General features: G+C 65.4%; 1 protein-coding gene across 6 annotated transcripts in view; it reads right to left on the bottom strand.

Moving 5' to 3' along the window:
* Positions 1-5136: 5136 nt before the first annotated feature.
* The window catches only part of Gramd1b (GRAM domain containing 1B), a 79866-nt gene continuing 63622 nt past the window's right edge, over positions 5137-21380 (bottom strand). For 5 of the 6 annotated variants that reach the window (XM_048344030.1, XM_048344028.1, XM_048344026.1 and 2 more), the window contains 16 exons: positions 20155-20239; positions 19674-19777; positions 18312-18407; positions 16819-16899; positions 15654-15769; positions 13482-13638; positions 12124-12313; positions 10690-10833; positions 9934-10052; positions 9639-9781; positions 9259-9362; positions 8579-8782; positions 8112-8202; positions 6917-7024; positions 6583-6700; positions 5137-5871 (listed from right to left, as the gene is read on the bottom strand). In XM_048344030.1, the coding sequence (XP_048199987.1) occupies positions 5782-5871; positions 6583-6700; positions 6917-7024; positions 8112-8202; positions 8579-8782; positions 9259-9362; positions 9639-9781; positions 9934-10052; positions 10690-10833; positions 12124-12313; positions 13482-13638; positions 15654-15769; positions 16819-16899; positions 18312-18407; positions 19674-19777; positions 20155-20239 (1950 nt within the window). In that variant the 3' untranslated portion in view covers positions 5137-5781. The remainder of the gene's footprint in view (positions 5872-6582; positions 6701-6916; positions 7025-8111; positions 8203-8578; positions 8783-9258; positions 9363-9638; positions 9782-9933; positions 10053-10689; positions 10834-12123; positions 12314-13481; positions 13639-15653; positions 15770-16818; positions 16900-18311; positions 18408-19673; positions 19778-20154; positions 20240-21380) is intronic. The other variant, XM_048344027.1, reaches the window with a different exon arrangement.

Here is a 21380-nt window from a genome sequence, read left to right as displayed (position 1 = left end):
CGGTTGCTTGTCCAGGGGCTTAGAGGAGTCCAGGGGCTGTCACCACTTAGACGCCCCGGCGGCCGCCTTGGTGCTGGAAGTTCATGGCTGATTGTAACCCGGCTGAGCGAGGCCACGCAGAGCGGCGTCTGCCGCCCTCCCCCCGCCTCCCGCACTGCCAACAGCTGTGAACCGAGCCAAGCTCGTCTCGGAAGCCACTCGCCTTGCGCCCTCCACGGTCGGCTCGGCCTGTAGCAAAGCTCTGACCCCTGGGTGGGAGTATGTAACAGCCCGTGCCCGCCCTTACCCCGTAACAAACAGTCCTTAGCCAGCCTCCACTTCCAGTTTGTCTACCATTATCTTTCCATTTCTCCATCTCCAACCATCTGCATATACAGACTTTTGTTTTTCAGCGTTTTGGGGGTTGCTCTCAATGTCAAACAAGAAATATTAGTGGCAAAGGAAATTTTCCAAACAGGCAATATGCCGAAAAATACGTTGCATGGTGAATAGTGAAGGAGAAAGAAAGAACTCGGTTTTCTCCTTCTCGTCCTCTACGGGACGATAAAAACATGAGCCGGGAGTAGCAGTGCATGCCAGGCGTCCCCGCTACGGGGGAGGCTGAGCCAGGAGGAAAGCCCGAGCCCGCAGGTTAGAGGTAGACCTTGCCAGACACTGAGTCAATGGAGGAGGAGGAGGAGGAGGAGGAGGGGGAGGAGGGGGAGGAGGAGGAGGAGGAGGGGGGAGGAGGAAGAGGGGGGCAGAGCAAAGGGGAAAGGCTGAGGCGGCAGCCACAGGTGGGAGAACCGAGCTACAGGTTTCAGGTGGATCCCGGATCCCCGTTCCCAGTGGGATGAGAGAGCAGTGGGAGAACACGCCCCCCTCCCCTCCCCCCCAGCCCGGCCCAGGGCCGCCCCAGGGCCAAGCGCCCCCCGCCCCCGCCCCACCCCGCGCCCACCAGGCTACGCCCCGAAGGTCCGAGGTGGGCAGAACGCCATCAGCCAAGCCCCGCACCCCAGCTCTACGGTAGACGCCCCGCGCTGGGGCAGCCCCCCCCCTCCTGCCCGCGCCCCCCACAGGAGTCGGACCCCAGCTGGACGCGCGGCACGGGCCGCTCCGACCCACCACGCGCCGCCCACCACAGCCCGCACACGCGGCGGGGCGGCGGAGGGACTGTCCTCCCGCCAGCGCCCCGGGACGCCGCCTCCGTGCTCCCAACCCCAGAGCCCCGCGCCGCGCCGCCCGGGCCCCACGACGGAGAGTGCCCTGGAGCGCTGCTTCCAAGCACCTTCCCGCGCTCGGTAAAGGGCTCCGGTGAGCCCGCCCCGCCCCGCAGACCCCGGCGCCCTCGGCACCCAGTAGGCCCACACGCTGGACGCCAGTGCCCGGCACTTCGTAGGACCGCATGTTAGACTCTAATGCCCCCTCCCCCCAGTATGTAGTAGGACCACACCCTAGACCGATAACCCGCCCTGCACCTAGTAGGACCACAGCCTACACCCCGTGAGCACATCCAGAGAACGGAAAGCACGTCTAGTCTACCATGAAACGTGCTCAGGGTGCGAGCCAGCCTTCCTTTCCCTTCCCTTCCTCTGCTAAGACACGCGAGAGCATGGCGGCCGCGCCGTCTCGCCCCGGCCGGCGGAGGGAAGCCGGCGGGGAGGAGCTGGCTCTCACCTCCATGTCACCAGCAGAGCCTTCTCCCGATCGCCACCCTCCGGGAAAATGCAAGCCCCTCCCAACCCCCCCCCCCCCACACCCCCGAGGGAAAGAGCGCAGCAGGAAACCGTCAGGATCCCGCCCACCGCAGTTCTTCCAGTAGCGCAGATCGAGACGGAAAAGCCCTTAGACCGGGGTTCGCCGACGGACGCCCCGAACCAACGCTCCGGGGGGGCCGAGATGGGGGGGCTGCAGTTCCGACCTGCAAAGACACTTCCGGGGCTCTCATTTTTGGAAAAGCTGGGCGCCCCGGGGTGCAGCGGACACGGGAGATGGCGGTCCAGCCCGCGCGGGGCCGGGGCAGGCCCGCCCGCTGTGGAAGACGCCGTGCCAGTGGTTTGCCTGGCCAGTGCGAGGCCTCTCGTGCAAGCCCTCTGCAAAAGAAGACTCCTCTTGGTCTGGCGTCGGGGGCCGCACGAGACACACGAGCGTGTAAGCAAGAAACCACACACGGGCTCGTTTGCTCTCCAGTAGTCGTGTGCGGCTTTTAACTCGCGTGGCTCCAGCCGCTCCACCCCGAGGGCGGCCGGGGGGGGGGGGGGTTCTGGGCTCCAGCAGTGAAGGTTCCACCTTGCGCACAGCGCCGGCAGAGCACAGGTTTCCATCGCAGCCCAGGATGGCCGGACGGCTCCACCGACGGCAGTCACGCGGGGCGAGTGTGTGTGTGTGTGTGGGGGGGGGAGCTCTCCACGCCCGGAAAGTGCAAGGGGGGAAGACGGCCTTCCAGAACAAACTAAAAAAGAAACCATCACTCTCGCGGACCCAGGATGAATGTTCTGGGAAGACGTGGAGGCGGAAGGGAGGCGGGCCAGCCTGCCGGGAGTTGGGGGGTGGAGTGGGGCGATTGTCCGGAAGCCTCGCGATGGGGGGGGGTGGGGGGGGTTAGGAAGAGGTCCTCGAGGATTCCATTCCCCCGGGCTGAGGGCCCGGTGTGGCGCAGGAAGGACCCTCCCGACCGCAGCGGCGGCCTCTCCCCAGGACCTCGGCCCACCCAAGGGCGGGAGCCAGCGCCTGGCGCCCCCCCCCCCCCGCACCCACGCGGGGCCCTGGGGGAGCCGGAAGGGCCGGCGGGGGCCGGGCACGGCTTGGCACCGCTGCCCTCTGCCGGAGAGGACGGACGGCGCGACGCAGGGCGGTGGGATGGGGGACGGGCACACCCCAAAGGGCGCTCTTCTGCCCGCGACCCCCTCCCTCCCAGGCCCGAGAAGGAGGAGCCCCCTCCCCAGGGGACCTGAGCGCGTGCTGGCGCACCCAGGGCTCCTCGCGATGCCACCGGAGCGGCCCCGCCCGCTCGCGGCCCAGCGCTCGGCTGAGCCTCGCTCGGCGCCTCCGGGGACGCAGCGCCCTCCACCAGGGAGGCGGAGCCGCGCGCACGGCTGGCTCCCGGGAGGCCGGTCCCGTGGGTGCCGCCATGCTAAGCGGGACGGAAGTTTAGGTCCTGGTGCTGCGCTTCACCTGCTCAGAATCCGCACGGTGTTTGGGGCCGCAGGGCACCCTCGCCGACGGCCCGCCGCACGAGTCCCCGCTCCTCCCCTCACGACGACCACGCACGCCAAGGGGACGAGCCACGGGCCCGAGGACGTGCACACAGCCCTGGCGCGGCCGCTCTCCCAGAGCTGCCGGCCGCCGTCGGGGGCCGGGCCGCACGCACGCGCTCCACGCCCAGACCCGTCTGTAAGAGCAACTTTGCCTTCGCTTGTACAACTTACCGCCCGAGGGAGGAAAATGGCTCCGCTTGGGAACAAGCACGCGGTGCGCTTCCCCGCGTGCGAGCCACAGCGAGGCTGTGGGGGTGGCCCGGGGGTGGGGTGCTGGCTGGCTGAGGGTTTGGCCCCCAGCACTGCCGGGGGGAGCATAACGCTGACGATAATAACAGCAGCGGAAGCTCACAAGCGACCCGTGGTTTTTAGGAGATACCCCCTAGATGTGCATTACTCCTGGGGTCCCAGTCACCAGAAACACAGGAGACCCCCCCCCCACCCCGACAGCCCGCGTGAGTCCAGGCAGCACAACACTCTGCGGCCCGCGCTACCTCTGCGACACCACCCCCCCCCCCATCAACAAACCCGCTTAAGTCATTCTGTAGGACCGTCATCTTTAATAATAAAACTTAATAATTATGTAGGTATGCCATCAATCGAACAATTCCGAGTGCTGCTTTTAGACATTTCTGGGGGCGACTCGGGGCCCTGGCGATTCCCAGGTGACGCGCCACTCCTTGGCATCCGCACGCTTCCGCTGGCTTTGGCTTGCGGGTCCTGACTGCGTGGTGCGTGACCGCCGTTGGGGCGTGAAGCTCACCTAACCTTCCACCCCCTCCGTGGAGAAGGCCGCGGGCAGCCGTCCTTCTGTCCCCTCACCGTGCTCTCCGGAAAATACCGAGGCCGAGCTGTCAGACGAGAGCAACGAGGTCCAAAGCTTTACATTTCCAAAAAATGAAACGTTCCAACCACGCTAAGAGAAAAATGGCGCCCGCTCGTTGGGTCGGGCCACCGATAACACCTTCTTCCCTCGCGCCGAGGTTCTGGGAGACCCGGGGCTCTGAGTCCTTCTGCTGTTGGTCTCACGAAGCCCAGGAGGAGGAGGGGCAGGCCCGGGCGCTCTCCTGGCCAGATCGGCTGGGGTTTCTGCACTGAACGAGCATCTCCATGAGCTCTGCCTGGGCCGGGTAGGGGTTCTTCAGGAGGGCATGGGTCATGGACATGCCCAGAAAGGCTTCCCACGATCGGATAACGCCGTCAGTCCGAGTCGGCCAAATCCGGCTGCCTCCCGCTTCTACTTCAGCACCTTCCTTACACTCCTGGGTAATCTCTTACCTCTCTGGAACCAGACACTATCAAAGGATTTGCACGCACGTACACACGCACACCAACAAGCCTGCCCACTCCCAAACCCCAGAGACAAAGCAGGGGTGGAATGGCTCTGTGGGGGCAGGGGCTCCTTCAAGACTCTGCCTGCCCCAACACCCGCGCCCGCGCCAAGTCCTGCCCTTCCGCGAGCCTCAGAAGCTGTCTCCACCGCGGACGCCGACGACGCCCGAACCCAGGCAGGCCGGGGAGATACTGCCAACACACTGTCTACTGGGGCGCGTGCTCTCTCTCTCCTCGCGCTCTCTCTCTGTCTCTCTCACTGTGGAGAGTCCAGGACACCCTGAGTCACACCCCAGCATTCAAACTCACGGCGCACAGGGGAAGAATCAGAGCCACGGATCTGACTCGGGTTCTAACCACTAAACAGGGTTCCCACAAGCTCAAAACCGCCCTGGCCTTGGCTAACAGACTACGTGCTCTTAGGGCACAGAGAAACAATAGGACTTTAGGCACTAAAAAAGTGACGCTTCTCCCAGATCCAGCCTGGGAGAAAAACCAGAGAGAGAGAGAGAGAGAGAGGGGGGGGGGGTCCACACCCAGCCCCCATCCGAGCGCGGGCCGCGTGGGGCGGGCCGAGGGCAGCCTGGGCGGGCTGGGAATGGTGCCCCTCAGAGGGGCCCGCGGCCGCCAAGCCCGGGCCTCGAGCGCAGCCCGGGCCCCAGCTATGGCCTCCGGGGGGAGTTTGGATGGGGCTCTGCCCTCGATGCTTCTGGGTTCCCAAGAGAAGGCCTGGGGAAGCCAGGGGTGGGGAGAAACAGGTTCTCTTTTATTCTGGAAACAAATGAAAAAGGGGTCAGGGAATGAAGCACCTTAAGCAATGCCCCCTCGAGACGTCTCTCGAGGCCGGAGGGTCTTCACAGGCCTGACTTTGGCTCAGCAACAGTTCCCTTCCAAGAGCCAAGGGTGGCCCGCAAGGGAGGGGTGAGGAACGGAGGAGGGGGAGGAGGAGGGAGGGAGGCTCGGGGGAGGTGGGTGCTAAGAGGGGGGTCCCTGCCCTCCTCGGCCCTCCAGCGAGGGAAGAATGCTGCTCCGGCCAGCGCAGGGGGCGGGAGGGCCCGCTCCTTCTCCCTGGTACATAGGTATTATCTCTTTAAAATCTGTATATAATATATATATATTTATATTCTGTATATATATATATTCATATATATATATTTATAGGTCTATGTACACGTATTGCACAGGCCTCTGCAGCCGTCCCGTCCCCGCCTGGTCAGTGGTAACGGCTCCGCTTCTCGTCGCTCTCGGACGTGTAGTCCCGGGACCGGATGCCGTTCTGAAGGTTGGTGAGTGAGTCCTTCATCTGGAAGACAGAGGTCCGGCCCTGGTGAGCGCTGCCACGGGCAACGGCGGTCACGCCCCCCCCGTGGGGGCACGGCGTTCACGGGAGGCCGTTCCGCGGGCGGGACAGGCTCACGGTCGTGGGGGCTGCGTTCCTCCAGCCGGCCGCCCGCGCCGGTCATCCTAACTGCCCAGGAGGCTGAGATCTGGGCACCGCGGTGGTGGCCGCCCGCGCCGGTCATCCTAACTGCCCAGGAGGCTGAGATCTGGGCACCGCGGCGGGGAGCGCCCGGGAAGGAGACACTCATCTCCAGTTAACCGGCCAAAAGCCAGACGTGGAGCGGTGGCTCAAGTGGCAGAGTGCCAGCCTCGAGCAAAAGAGCTCAGGGACAGCGCCCGGCTCTGAGTTTCACGCCCTAGAACCGGCACAGACCCGAAAGGAATCTGACAGACAAACAGAGCCATCTCAGACGAATGGCTGTCCCGGGCCTCGAAGTCATAAAAATAATCAATAAAAAAGTTGGTTTTTTTTTCCAATTAACTTACAGCCTTCCCGGGACGCACTGGGCGCGTGAAGTCGTTTGCCGCGACCGTGTGGAGCGTGCCCGTGCGTCTCCTGCCCATTTGGGGATGGCTTCACCGGGAGGGAGGACCGCGCGGGTGGAGGGGGGCGGGCTGGGGAGAGGGGGGCCGGGACCTCCACCTCCCGGAGATGCGGGGACCAGCACCGTACCTGATCAAGGAGCATCACGGAGGATTTGATAATCTCCCTCCACTTGTGCAGCTCGGAGTCGTGGTACTTCTGCTGCGACTCCAGGAGCTGGGCCCACTCTGTCTGCGACTGCGGCAACCTGCGGGGCGGAGGAGGCGGCCCCGCGGCCGGGGTTACGCTCGGCGGGACCGTCCTGGGCTCCCAGACCCCCGGAGGGCAGAGGGGCAGATGGAGCGCCTTGTCCTCCGCGCACCGCCCTTGGCGGCCCAGGGCCCCGAACCCGCGGCCCCCAGCCGCCCCCGCCTCTCCACCGTGCTGATCCCAGAGGGCTGCGAGGGGGCCCGGCCGGGGTCACCTCTCCTGGAGCCTGAGCCCCTGCCAGGCGGTGAGGGTCTGCGTCGTGTACTCCAGCATCCACAGCTTGTAGAAGAGCATGGTGTTCAGGACAACGAGCAGCACCAGACTGGGAAGGAAGAGCGCGGGCCATCAGCCGGCCCGAGGGCGCGGGCGGCTCCCACGCGGCCCTGCCCTGCCCCGTCCCGCAGCGCGCTAGAGGGTGGCGGCCTGACCCCGAGGGGCCTGGACACGCCAGGCAGGGGCGCCACCGAGAAACTGGGGGGCAGAGGGACCCAGGGCGTTGGGAAAGCGGGAGAGGACGAGAAGAGGGGAGCGGGGAGAAAAATGAGGAGCAGAGGCGAGAAAGGGGGGTGGGCTGGGCCAGGAGCGCCACGTACACAGGCCAGAGAACACGCGAGCGCGTGGGAGGAAGAAACGCTAGACGCAAAGACGGGAAGGAAGGAGCAGGGCGCGGGGGCGGCGAACCCACTCGTGCCTCGCGGCGGCTCAATGGAGAGCGCGCCCCGGCCGCCGGCCTGCTGCTAGGGAGCAGCGGGAGCAGGGCCGGTGCCTCAGGCCTGGGGGGGGGGGGCACGGGACCCGCTGAGGCCTGGGGGGCGGGGAAGGGAGCAGGAGGAGGCAGGGCCGGGGTCCGGGGGGACCCTGGCCGCCTGGGGGGGGGGTGCTGCCTGCACCACTGGGACAGGAGAGGACGGGGTGGAGGCGTGCAGCGGTGCAGCGGGTCAGGAGGGCGTCCGGAGGCGCCGTCCCGCGGGGCTGGCCGGGGCCACAGCCGCCCCCGGCTCAGCCTCCGGCGCTCAGGGACGCGGGCGCACGCGCGGTTCCCGCGGCTCAGGGACGCGGGCGCACGCGCGGTTCCCGCGGCTCAGGGACGCGGGCGCACGCGCGGTTCCCGCGGCTCAGGGACGCGGGCGCACGCGCGGATCCCGCGGCTCGGGGACGCGGGCGCACGCGCGGTTCCCGTGCGGGGCAGACACCCGCAGCCTCCCCGGCAAAGGAAGCGGCTCTGGGCGGCATCCGCCCGCCGGGCGGGGCTCTGAGGTGCCCGGCCGGCTCCCCGTGGGCGGCGCACCCCAGCAGGCCGGCGCTCTGGGAAGTGGGGACGGGGGCCGGAGGGCCGCGAGGGCAAGCAGCGAAGCGGGGAGGGGCGGTGGCCTTCTAGGGGGCGGGGGGGGGGGCGTCGGGCTCCTTACACACAGCTGATGACCAGCAGCAACTTGGAGACGCTCTGCAGGTGGAAGCCATTGGGGGTGTCCTCGGGGGTGTGCCGCGTTTGCGTGGAACCTGCACGAGAATCAAGGGGGGTCGGTCGCCCCGAGGCTCCCAAAGCCCTCTGCCCACCGAGACCGTGCCGGCCGGCCGCGCAGGGACCGGCGGGGAAATCTGCAGGACGCTGCCACCGCCGAGCGCCACGACGCTCCGACCTGGCACAGGGGGCGGGCCCGGGGCGGGGTCAACAGGAAGCGCAACCCCCAGGGACGGGGTCAACAGGAAGTCGGTAGGCGCACGTACACCGTGAGCAGGGGCTCGCAGTTAGGTTCACGTCACAGTCACGGCGCGGAATCACGTGTGCGTGCGTGTGCGCGTGTGCACGACGGCACGGGTGCGTGGCTCCAGTCCCCAGCCCCGTCCCCAGCCCCCCCCCCACCCCGGGCCCCACCTGCCACCTGCTTGGTCCTGTGGCCCACGTCCTCGTCGGTGGGCGTGGTGACGGGGCTCAGGGCCTCCTCCAGGTGCGGCCCGCGCAGGTGGGCGTGGGGCCGCTTGCGCCGGCGCACGGCGGGCGGCTTGCTGCCCTTCTCCTTGGGGGACTGCCGGTGCACCTCCGCCAGGTACGCGCTCTCCGTCTTGGCCAGCTCGCTCTCTGCCGGGCGCAGGGGGCCGCGTGACCGCTCGCCGCCCGCCCGCCTCCGCCCGCCCGCGCCGCCCTTCTTCAGACACCACTCGGGCCAGGGCCACCTTCCTCTCCCGTGGCCGGGGCGGCCGGCGGGCGGAGGCCGTGGGGAGGGCCGAGGAGGAGGAGGAGGCTCGGCGCCCGGCCCTGGCCAGCCCTCTCCTCCGGAGGCCCCCACGTCTGCCGCACGGAGCTGCCTCCCGCCGTAATCACCCCCCCCCACCCCCGGGCTGAGGCTCACATGGGGGGGGGCGTGGGACCCCACAACGATCCAATCAAGTCACAGACCCGGCCTCACGGGAGATGGACACATCCACACCAGGGCCGATCCCGCAGACTTAGAAAGCCGACCGACTACACCACTGCCCCCCCTCTCCCTCCGCTCCCCACGCTCCCCGCCCCCCTGCCCCCCCCCCCCCAAGCCAGCACGGAGCCGCGGCACCCACCTAGGTGGCGGAAGTACTCCTCCAGCCCGCTCCAGAAGTTCTTCTCGATGAAGGTCTTCACCAAGCCCCAGGGCTGCTTCCGGTACCGCAGCTCGGTGGAGACCCTGGGGAGGGAAGCCGCCGGGGCGCGCTCAGGCCTCGCGGGGGCCAAGCGGGGCAGGTGCCGAGGCCCTCCCGGCCACAAGGCCGCTCACTCGGGGAGCGGGAAAACCTCAAGTTCCAGCCCAGCCTGGTCACCTCGAAAGTAAACCTGCTCCTCTTTGGGGGTGGGGGGGGAACACCCCACAGCGTGGCGGGAAGAACCCAGGCCGCAGTTTGCAGCTCGGCTCTGCACCGGGCCCGACAGTGCCAGGGCGCAGCCGCCTCCCCGCCCCGGGTACCTGAGTCGACTCTTGTTCCGGGCCACGCGCGTGAGCGTGTAGCGGTTGATGGTGTAGAAGTAGTCGTGGTAGGGCACGTCGTGGGTGAAGACCTCGGCGTCGATCACGTAGCACTCGCTCTCCTGGCTTGCCTTGTACATGGTCTGCACACACGGGGGGGGGGGGGACGGGGACGGGGTTCAACGGCCAAAACCCAGAGACTCCAGAGGGGAGAGCATCTCCCCCTGCCCAGCCCCCCGCCCCCTGAGTGCGTCCCAGCCCCCCCCCCCCCCCGCCTCTGCCCCCCTGCGCTCACCTGCGTCTCCCTGACGGTGGCAGTCTTGGGAGCCAGCGGGTTGGTGAGCGTGATGGTGTAGAGAACCATTCGGCTCTGGTTTCCGTTCTCTTCCTTCTTCCACGGGTGGAAGATGATGTCTATGGGTAGAGGGGTGCCCTGCGATGACGGGGGGCAGGGCTCCTGTGAGCCCGCTCTAATCACCTCCCTCTCTGTGCCAACCGAGGAGGCCCACAGGAGCCTGAGGGCCGAGGGGGGGGGGAGGAGAGGGGGCGGGGTGAGCAGGGGCAGAGGGGAGACTCAGAGCAGAAAGAGGCTCATTGTAGCGTGGCTGAAACCGCACACAGCGCTCCAGAATGGCGATTGTTCGAGGGGGCCGGGCAGGAGGTCTGGGGGCCACCTACGGGGTGCTGGCAACACTGGGGTTACTGTGGCAAGGGCCTGATCCCTGGGACGCCGTCCTCTCCTCACGGGCGTGCCCCCCGTGTCCTTTCCCAGAGTGGGGTGACCGGATCCCCGCCATGGGAAAGCACCAACCCCCGAGGGCTGGGCAGAACCCTTCCTGCGCGGGCTGGGGGCACGGGAAGGGGCAGCCGGGCACTGGACGGGGGGGGGGATCCCGGCATTCGTGAGGCTGGAGGAGGGGCGATCCCGGCGTTCGTGAGGCTGGAGGAGGGGCCTAAGCCACGGGACGGGGGGGGGGGGGGGGCGATCCCGGCGTTCGTGAGGCTGGAGGAGGGGCCTAGGCCACGGGAAGGGCGGGGGGGGGGGTCTGACCGGAGAATCGCCGCTGCTCCATGAAGTCGCGCAGGAAGGGCGAGCTGGTGAAGAGCAGGTCGTAGAGCTTGTCCACGCTGAAGTTGAACACCTCGTTCACGTACTGCCGGCCGCTCAGGTCCTCGTAGAAGGCCTGGACCTCCCCTGCGTGGGGGAGAGGCGGGGGGGAGCTGGGCGGAGCCGGCGGGGGCCTCCGGCACCCCCACAGGCTGAGAAGAGCACCGGGCACCCCCAAGGCCCAGGACTGGACGCCAGGGGAGCGGCTGTGCCGCAGCCGCCGCAGCCGGACCCGGGAGCGAGGCCACGGGGTGCGAGGGTGAGAGAGAGAGCACGCGCTGCGGAGCACCTCGCTGGGAGGCCCTCGCTGGGAGCACTTCATTGGGAGCACTTCGCTGGGAGCCCCTCGCTGGGAGCACTTCATTGGGAGCACTTCGCTGGGAGCACCTCACTGGGAGCACTTCGCTGGGAGCCCCTTGCTGGGAGCCCCTCGTTGGGAGCACTTCGCTGGGAGCCCCTCGCTGGGAGCACCTCACTGGGAGCACCTTGCTGGGAGCACCTCACTGGGAGCATTTCATTGGGAGCACTTCGCTGGGAGCCCCTCGCTGGGAGCACCTCACTGGGAGCACTTCATTGGGAGCCCCTCGCTGGGAGCACTTCATTGGGAGCACCTCGCTGGGAGCCCCTCGCTGGGAGTACCTCGCTGGGAGCACTTCGCTGGGAGCCCCTTGCTGGGAGCACTTCATTGGGAGCACCTCACTGGGAGCATTTCGCTGGGAGCCCCTCACTGAGAGCACTTCATTGGGAGCCCCTCACTGGGAGCCCCTTGCTGGGAGCACTACACTGGGAGCACCTCACTGAGAGCCCCTTGCTGGGAGCACCTCACTGGGAGCACCTTGCTGGGAACACTTCACTGGGAGCCCCTCGCTGGAAGTCGCCAGCCGGCACTCACTCCAGAGGAGGGCGCCAGGGCCTCGCTGGCTCTCAGCGCCGGGCTCCTCGCGTGGACTACAGGAAGCACGGGGCTCCCTGAGTGGGGCCCCGGCACTCGCTCTAGGGGGAGCGCCACGCTGAAAGGAGAAGCATGGACCCGGGGCACCTGCGGGGCCCAGCGACCGCTCCCCTCCGCGGGCCTGGTCAACGGCGGGCGGCCCGCGAGTCCTGTGTCTGCCCTGAGGAGCTCCTGTGGAAGGATCCGCGGGCAGGGCCTTTGCTGGGGGCGCCCGAGGGTCCCCCTGCCTTCACCCCTGGGAGGCGCAGGGCACCGGGGAGGCTGGGATCAACGGGGGGGGCTGTTTCTCGACGACACTGAATGGCAGGACAAAGAGCCAAGCACGGCCTGAGGAGGGGTGTGTGCCAGCGCAGAGCTGCCCACGCGGGGCTCCGTGACCCACCGGGGCCCCGCGGAGGGACGGCAAGCCGCACGGAGACGCCTACCTTCGTCGTGGGTGTCCGAGGAATCGCTGAGCTCGGTGGGAATGTCCTCGTTGTCGTTGAAGTCCAGGGACGGGGAGGCGACGGGCGCCAGGATCTCCATCTTCTCCCCCATGATGCTGTCCAGGGCGAGCTCCTTGTCCAGCGACCCGTCGCCCTCCAGCCCCTCCTCCTCCAGGGCCAGGCCGTCAAACTGCGGCGGAGACACGGGCCCGCAGTGAGTGGTCTGTCTCCCCGGGAGGCACGGTGGCCTGGCCACCGCGCCTCACGATCACGGGGACCTCGTGAGACTCCAGTCCTGGGGCTTGGACTCGGAGCCTGGGCAAGGTCCCTGGCTGTGTACGTGGTGCTGAGGAATCGAACCCAGGGCTTCACGCATGCGAGGCAAGCACTCTGCCGCTAAGCCACATTCCCAATCCAAGTCCACAAGACTCTTATTCCCAACAAACTGCCCAGGAAGCCTGGAAGTGGTTAGAGCACTAGCCTTGAGCACAAAGAGGCTCAGGGACAGCACCCAGGCCCTGAGTTCAAGCCCCAGGACTGGCAAAGAAAAAAATAAAAGGCCCTGTCCCTCTGCCCTTCAGTAAAGTCCTAGCTTCTCTGAAGGAGATGGGTCCTTGTTGGCAAGTTTTGTAGCCTCCATAAAGTGTAAGGAAATAAACCTTAGGGAAACTAAATACACAGTAAACAAACGGATGAATAAACGAACAACAACAAACCGTTCTCTGTGTGTGTGTGTGTGTGTGTGTGTGTGTGCGTGTGTGACCGCGTGCATGCACACATGCCAGAACTGGGGCTTGTACTCGGGGCTTTGACTCTTATTCAGCTTTTTTTCCTCAAGGCGGGTGCTCTACCCCTGGAGTCACAGCTCCACTTTCGCTGGTTCACTGGAAGTGGGAGACTCATGGGCTTTTCTGCCTGGGCTGGCTCCGAACTGCGATCCTCAGATCTCAGCCTCCTGAGTAGCGAGGATCACAGGCGTGAGCCCCCACGCCTGGCAACAGGCACGCGTTCTGCAGTTCTCACGCTTGACTTTGACTTCAGGTCGAGGCAATCAAAACTAAAGAGATCCAAGACGGATCAGATGTCCGTCCACCAGAGCAGGGGGTCGGAAGCAGCCACGACCCGAGTTCACAGAGGACTTGCCATGGTTCTCATCTCCAAAGTCAAACCACGTCACGCAACCCAGGCAGCTGGAATCCGGCCCGAGGCCCAGCACCAGATCACGGAGAACGCGGGGACTCCTGACCCCTCCTTAAGGAACGGACCGCAGTGGGGACCCCCCCCGCCCCCCGCCGACAGCTCCCAGGCTGAGCTCCTGCAGCCAACTCGGCGTCTCTGGACACGGTCGCCGCCCTCACCGAGACCGGAGCCTCGCTGCTCCCGGTGGAGGTGAGCGTGCTGTTGGTGATGGACTTCTTCGGCAGCTGAGGGCTGGCGTCGGGCTTGGTCTCTATGCTGCTTTTGGAGGAGCTGTCGTTCACTTCATTCTCTTCCACGGGGATCTCCTCACAGTAGCTGGAGAAGACACCACGGGCCCACATTCATCTCAGCGATCCAGATCCCCAACTCCTCTGCCGTCCGAAAAAGCAGGCTTCTCTGCTTCTTTGCTTTGAATACTGTCTTCCTCTACCCAACACATCCACCTCCTTAAAACCCTCCCCACTACTTCTCCCCGCCGATCCCATGTCAAGTGTCTCCTTCCAAACCATCTTGCGCAGCCCTGAGAAGAATCCCTAGCTACCCGTGACCTTTCTTAATCTTGCCCCGGTTGGTCCCACTGTGAACTGCCCTTCTGGGTTCTACACCGGACTGCTGCCTTCCTCAGGGGTACCACCAAATTCTGGGCGCCAGCTAACCGACTCGTCTGCATCACGCACACGAGAGGAAATCGTGGAAGTCAGGAGTGCCACGGCGGCTGTCCCTCAACTTCAGAGTCACGGTGGGGACCCACGCCTGGTGTGCGTGTTCTATGTCAAGCGGTTGCACAATGGCTTGGTAAACCATTATGTCCGTGGCAGGGACAATCAAATCGGTGTTGGCAGAGTCGGAAGGACACTGTGGCTTCCCCGAGCCCAGGTGTAAGCACCGCCCACTCCGTGTTCTTTCCCTTGCGTTCCTCCTCGAGCCCGTGCCCCACCGGGCACCTCTGCACGCTCTCGCCCGCCCCACGGCTCCTAGCCTCGCTGGAACACGGGACACGGGGACAGTGCCGTCCCCTCAACCCCTCGCCCGGGCTCCCGGCGTCCCTCCCGCCCGGGGGGACGCCCCTCACCACCGCCTCTGTGGCCGCCGGTTCGACGCCCTCCTGTCCAGCCAACCCCGCGGCCCACGTTTTCCGGACCCTTTCCCCAGCCCCCCTCTTGGCTAGCCCGCACCCCGGCTCAGGGTGGCGGAACCTGCCCCCCCTCTGCCCGGAGGCGTTCCGCACACCCACGTCCATTCCTGCGGAAGCTCGCCGTGTTTCCAGACGGCAAAATCAGCCCACCAGCCTCGCCGGCGTGGCCTTTGCTTCCTTCCCCACCCAGCAGCCGGTGCGGGCACGAGCGGCGCAGCCCCTTCCCACACTGCCGACCTGCGCCGGCCGCGCTCCTCACCCGGCCGGCCTGAGCCGGGCGGCAGCGCGGGCGGCCGGCCCCACCTCAGCTCGGCCCCTCCGGTCACTCCCAGCGCGGGAGCCAGCGCGGCTCCGCCACCCGCCCGCCCCGAGCCTTCCGGCCCTCTCCTGCGTGCGCGGCGGCGGGCGGCTCCACCACCCGCGGCTCTGCCTCTGGCTGCCTGGCCGCGGCCCGCCCTTCCCCGGTGCCCACCGCGGCCCGCCCTTCCCCGGTGCCCGCCGCGGCCCCGCCCTTCCCCGGTGCCCACCGCGGCCCGCCCTTCCCCGGTGCCCGCCGCGGCCCGCCCTTCCCCGGTGCCCGCCGCGGCCCGCCCTTCCCCGGTGCCCGCCGCGGCCCGCCCTTCCCCGTGCCCGCCGCGGCCCGCCCTTCCCCGGTGCCCACCGCGGCCCGCCCTTCCCCGGTGCCCACCGCGGCCCGCCCTTCCCCGGTGCCCACCGCGGCCCGCCCTTCCCCGGTGCCCGCCGCGGCCCGCCCTTCCCCGGTGCCCGCCGCGGCCCGCCCTTCCCCGTGCCCACCGCGGCCCGCCCTTCCCCGGTGCCCACCGCGGCCCGTCCTTCCCCGTGCCCACCGCGGCCCGTCCTTCCCCGGTGCCCACCGCGGCCCGCCCTTCCCCGGTGCCCACCGCGGCCCCCCCTTCCCCGTGCCCACCACGGCCCGCCCTTCCCCGGTGCCCACCGCGGCCCGCCCTTCCCCGGTGCCCACCGCGGCCCGCCCTTCCCCGTGCCCACCGCGGCCCGCCCTTCCCCGTGCCCACCGCGGCCCGCCCTTCCCCGTGCCCACCGCGGCCCGCCCTTCCCCGTGCCCACCGCGGCCCGCCCTTCCTCCAGGGCCTCCCTCGCCCCGGGCAGCTCTGCCCGCGGGCGTGTGCCGGCTGCCGCCCCCTCCGTCCCCCGCCGCCTGCCGGGCCTCGCTCACCCCATGGTGTTGAAGTCGTCGTCGGGGGGCACGTAGTCCTCGTCGTCGCTGGTCAGGCCCAGCTCGTTCCCGTAGCACTGGTGGACAAAGTGCCAGAGCTCCTTGGGGCACAGGGGCTGCGGGGGGGGGGAGACGGGGGCGCTGAGCCTTCTCCCTGGGTCCCCTCACCCCTCTCCCCCGGTCTCCACGGAGACGCTGCAGCAGGCCCGCTCCCCGGGAGGAAGCCAAGCTGCGCCGTCCTTAGTGGACCCCAGCCTCTCGAGCAGCTCGGATTTCAGGCCTGAGCCCCCCCGGGGGGTGGGGGGCCCGGCACCCCTGCCTTTTTGATTCTCTGTGGTCCGTCGCCTCGCTGACTGCAGATTCCTAGAGACGGAAAACGCACAACAAACCCCGCCCTGCCCTTCCTCTCTGCACCCAGGCCCCTCTGCCCCATGACTCCAAAGCCGGGGGTGATGAGGTCATCAGACCCCAGCCCCCCCGAGGCCTGCCGACACGATTCACACCAGCCCACCGTGAACCCCCCCACCTTCTGCCCCACGAGAGCCCCTCTCCCCCTTTGCTGCCTCTGTCTCCCCAGCGGCCACGCCCTAGGTGTGTCTCTGGGGATCTGCAACTACACCTCCTTCCCCGCTGGGCACCGGGGCTCACGCTCGGAGCCCTAGCGGCGCAGGAGGCCGAGGTCTGGGGATCAAAGTGTGAAGCCAGACGGGGCAGGGACGCCTGAGAGATCCTTCATCTCTGACTAAGTACCAAGAAAGCCAGAAGTGGAGCTGCGGCCCAAGGAGCAGGGCTCTAGCCTTGAGCAAAAACGCTCAGGGACGGCGCCCAGGCTCTGAGTTCAAGCCTCAGGACCAGCCCACAACCACCGCAACGCTCTTCCTCCACGACAGTCACTTCTTGCCCCAGCAGTTGCTCCCGAGGCTGCAGGTGTGGCCACATCTGGTTGACACAATCCTGCTGCATTTTAAACCCGCGGAGCTGAAGGCTTTCCTTGGCAGGCCGCGGTCACCGGCTTAGTGACACGCTCCTCCGGAGGGAGGGGGGGCCTTCCGGACCCCGGGAAGACACGGGCTCCCTCGGAGCTGGCCCGGGCGGCGGGGAACGCGAGCCCCCGCGGGGACAGCCCCCGCGTGCCGGCCGAAGGCCGCGGCCCGGCTGCTCTTACCTTTTCAAGGAGGGCGTTCTGCCAGAGCCGGAACATCATCATGTACGTGCGATCCCGGGCTCCAAACGAAGTGAAGAAGTGCTAGGGTGGAACGGAGGGGCCGGGGAAGCGCAAGGCACACGCGTTGGGCTCCACACTGGGCTCCGGCTGGGCCGCGGAGCCCCGGAGTCCCTCCTCCACTCCCCCCGCAGTGACCGGCCACACCGCCCCCGGCTTCCCCTCCAACGCGACTGGATCTCGCCACGTGGGATCCCAGCCCGGGCCGCTCAGGACGGGGTCAGCGCGCGGGCCGGGGGCCTGGGCCTCTCTCTACGCCCGCCCTGTAACCGCGCATCCAGCTTGCCGGTTGTTTTTCTAATTGAGCTTTTCTTCAGTGTTTTTCCCTCTGGTTTGCCCTTGTCACTTCCATTTAAAAAAAAATGTTATCTACCTACTGGAGCCACCTAAGGGGAGAGCTTAGAAGTAACCGGAAGGAGAGGAAATGACAAAACGCCCTGACCCAGCGACCGTTCTAATTCACTCAGCAGATCTCTGACTGCGCGCCCGTGCCGGCCCACAAACCAGAACAACCCCTGCTGTGGGACCCCCCCCCCCCCCCCCGCAGAAGGCACAGCGGGGTCCATCATATCGCTCAGGAAGAAGGGAGCAGGGAGTTCCATTTCACTTCCCACCCACTGGGTGCTTCGCACGTCCGTAAAGCCACACAGAGGGGCCAGAGATGTGGCTCACGTGGAAGAGCACCTGCCTGGCACGCAAGAGGCACCGAGTTCAATCCCTGGTACTGATGAAAAAGAGAAAGAAAAAAAAAAGGATACCTAGAGCTACACAAAAAGCCTTATGCGAAGAGCAGGGGTTAACAGCTAAGAACAAGGCTAGACAGCACGGGCTGCAACACAACCTGTCCAGGAGAGACACAGAACGAACGGAAGCCAAGCCTATCCGACCCGAGGGCCCCAGAATCTCCCAGCGCTGGGCACCCCACTCCCCAGATCCACAGGAACAAGAGACCCTGTCCACGGCAGAACCCCCGCCCGTGGACCTTCTAGCCCTCAGCCTGCGGTTCGAGCTCAAGATCACTTTTATCTATCACGTTCTCTCCGTAGCCACAAGGGCAACCCATGTCATCCTCGTCCGCCATGTTGGAAGGACGCCGGCCCTGCTCCCGCAGTTCTTCACAGCTGAAGTGTTTTCCGGGGATATCATGTCTAGACTCTAAGTGAGTTGGGCTAGGACTATTTCAGATTTGTGAAAACTGAGGTTCGGAGAGGTTATTCCACAGGCCTGCGCTCCCGGGACTCAAAGTCAAGCGTTCCGGATCCGAGTCCGCCGCCCCGCCAGCCCCCCGAGGAGCGGCAGCAGAACCGGCATCCGGCTTTCTGTCTCTCCTTCCGGGCCGCTCAGCGTCTAGATTAACGCCCTCGAGGGCCCAGACACGGAAGAACGGCACACGGAGGGGAGGGAGGCCACGGAGGCCAGACCTGGACTCTCTTTACCTTTTCTGAATCCGTGCAAACTTGGATGGCATTGGGAATGAGGCGGGCTGTCTTTTCTTTCGTCATGGAGCAGATGTCTTTCAAGCGAACCGTCAGCTGGCATCCCCACAGAGAGAGAACAGACACTGAGCAAGAGGGGGCGCAGCTCAGGGCTGGCATCCCCGGGATGAGTGACTCCCCTCTGTCACGAGGCCACGCAGGAACTGAGCCACTCCCGCGGCCACAGGAACCCGGACCCCCCCCCCCCCGCCCCCGGGCTTAGGAAGCATGTGTTAGTCTCACTTCCACAGTCTGCTACACTGTGCAGGGGAGCTGCCCTCCTGTGACCAGGCGCTGGCAGCTGCTCACGCTTATAACCCTAGGCACGCCGAGGATCACAGTTCAAAGCCAGCCCGGGCAGGAAAGTCCAGGCGACTCACGTCTCCAATGAACCACCAACACGTCAGAAGTGGAGGTGGGGTTCAACTGGTAGAGCACCCGCCTTGAACAACAACAACAAGCTGAGACATTACCCAGGCCCTGGGTTCAAGCCTTCAGTGCTGGCACAAAGATATAAAATAAAAACAATAACCTAGTTCATTTTTCTGTGCCTTGTTTTTTTTTTATAAGATGAGGAATACACGGACAAAGGAAGACTAGTATAGATTCACAGTGCATTGGCTTTCAAAAGCAGGCCAGGCAGTTCTGGGCTCCAAGGCCAAAGCCCTTCCTACTTCATCGTGTCTTCTTGGGCAGCAGCTCATGCCAAATAATTCCTCGCATTTTCCAGAAGCAAATGCTCTTCATACCCTCTTCCACACCCGAGGCGGGAGGGAAGTGTGTGCTAGGGGCGGCGGCCTCGTTGGAACTCGGAGCTGGACATTCCTCAAGACTCAGGCGTGTACCGGCAGGACCTGGGCAAACGTCTGCGAGGAAACCACGGTAGCCAAGGAAGAGACCGGGGCAGCCATGGCCCAGGAGAGAGGCCGAGGGAGCGGGCCCCACATCTTTTCATTTCTTTCTCTGTGCCAGTACTGGGGCTTGAACTCAGAGCCTGAGTACTGAACCTTGGTTTTTTTCTTTTTTTGTTGTTGTCGTTGTTGTTCAATGATGGTGCTCTACGGCTTGAGCCACACCCCGACTTCTGGTTAGGTGGAGATAAAGAGTCTCATGGACGTTCCTGCCTGGGCTGTCTTTGAGCCTCGATCCTCAGATCTCAGCCTTCTAAGTATCCAGGATTCCAGGTGTGAGCCACCGGTGCCCGACTCCCAGACGGTTTTTCTCGTGTTAAAGTAGTACTGGGGGGTGAATCAGGGCGGCTTTACCATGCCAGGCCAGCCCTCGGCTCCTGAGCGACTCCTCCACCGGGTCCCCGGCGCTTACCAGCGTTTCCCAGCGGAAGATGTTGCTGTAGAAGCAGATCCAGTTTTCAGAGAGGTAGAGTCGGCCCTGGAGAAGGATGTCTCTTTGGAGTGCGCACGAGTAGTCTGTCAGGGAACAGGACGGGCGCTCAGCGGGGATTTGAACACGCAGCCACCTTCCCGCCAGGTCCGGGGGAGCCCAGGACCAGGTCTGCCAGATCCTTGAACTGGTCGCCAAGGGACCCCTGGTACCTCGTTAGGGCACACACAGGTGGCGAAAGGCCAGTGGGGTTTGCCAATCCCTCCCGCCATCTCCAGGCGCGCCCGTGACTCCTCTAGTGTGGGCTACCGCGAGGGCAGCGCCTGGCCCCGAGCCCTGCGCACCGGGCAGGTCCTCTGCTCGGCGCCCGGTCGGTCCCAGGCGAGCACGCTCACGTGAGCTGGCTCTGAACAGAAGCAGCCGAGTGACTTCCTGCCCGACCCCTCCCAGGCCGCCAGCTCACCGACAATGAGGCGCTCCGTGTCTGGAAGTTGCTTAAAGAGCTTTCGGAAGTCTTCGTTCCTCTGCTTGTAAGTGGGGCTTAACACCTGCGTGACAATGGCCAAGGTGGGATTAGCTGGGTGCCCTGGGGAGCCGGCTCTGTCATCCCAGAGGCCCCGGAGGCCCGGGCAGCAAGGCAGGCCTTGGGAGAGCTGTTTCTGCAGACTCCGTATCTAACATCCGCCAATGACAAAACATGAAGGCAGAGCCGTTGCGAGTCCCCGACAGGAGAGCTTCCCGGGGCCTCCAACGCCAGCTACAGACCCTCTGGCTCCTGCCCCTGGGCAGTGAAGCCGGGCCCAAGGGACAGCGGCCAGTGCGTCTCTCAGAAGTCAGCAGGACTGACACAGCAAGCTCTTAGCGATGCCCAGAAGATGTGATTTTATTTTAAATCATGGCACTCAAAAAAGAAAGAAAGCAATCATAAGACCTGTACTAGAACAGGCATAGGTCAAGAACGTAAGGGTTTAGGATCAGGTGCTGGGCAAGGTGTGGCAGGCATCCGTGTCTAGCCCCAAAGGGGCCAAGAAGCCCTTGAGAGAGCCCAAGAAGCAGGGCAAGGAGAGAGATGAGGAAGGTAGGGGTCAAGCAGAGGCAGAAATGGGAGGAACTAAAAGCAAGCGAAGGCCATGGGGGAAGGGCCCCCCTGCCCACAGCAGAATCAGGAAGTCTGGCAAAGAGTCAGCTGTCCCTCATGACCCCGATTCCATTCCACTTAGTCTAGGAGTCTGAGTACAGTGACAACCACCTTCTAAAAAACTTCTAATAGTTCACTATCCCCAGTGTGCCAGCCATTCCTACCTCAGCTGAACATGCAAGTAACCCCAGCCTGGACTCTGGTACAGTCTGTTCTTCGCGCTACTCCGAGTTCATCTTCAATTAAACTAACTCGTACAACAACAAAAAAAGCCATCTGCTCATGGCTCATGCCTGTTATCCCAGCTGGTCGGGAGGCTGAGACACACGGTCACCGTGTGAAGCCAGCCCAGGCAGAAAAGTTCCTGTGAGACTCTCATCTCCAACGAACCATTCAAAAGCTGGAAGCGGCGCTGTGGCTCAAGTGGTAGAGCGCTAGCCTTGAGCACAAAGAGGCTCAGGGACAGCGCCCGAACAAAAAGACGAAAGAAGGAAGGGGGAGGAAGAGGAGGAGGAAGAAGAGGAGGAGGAAGAAGAGGAAGAGGAGGAGGA

The sequence above is a fragment of the Perognathus longimembris genome, chromosome 3, assembly GCF_023159225.1.
Source record: "Perognathus longimembris pacificus isolate PPM17 chromosome 3, ASM2315922v1, whole genome shotgun sequence".
Taxonomy (NCBI): Eukaryota; Metazoa; Chordata; class Mammalia; order Rodentia; family Heteromyidae; genus Perognathus; species Perognathus longimembris.
Note: the sequence above shows the minus strand (reverse complement) of the source record. Positions and strands in the feature narration are given on the sequence as shown.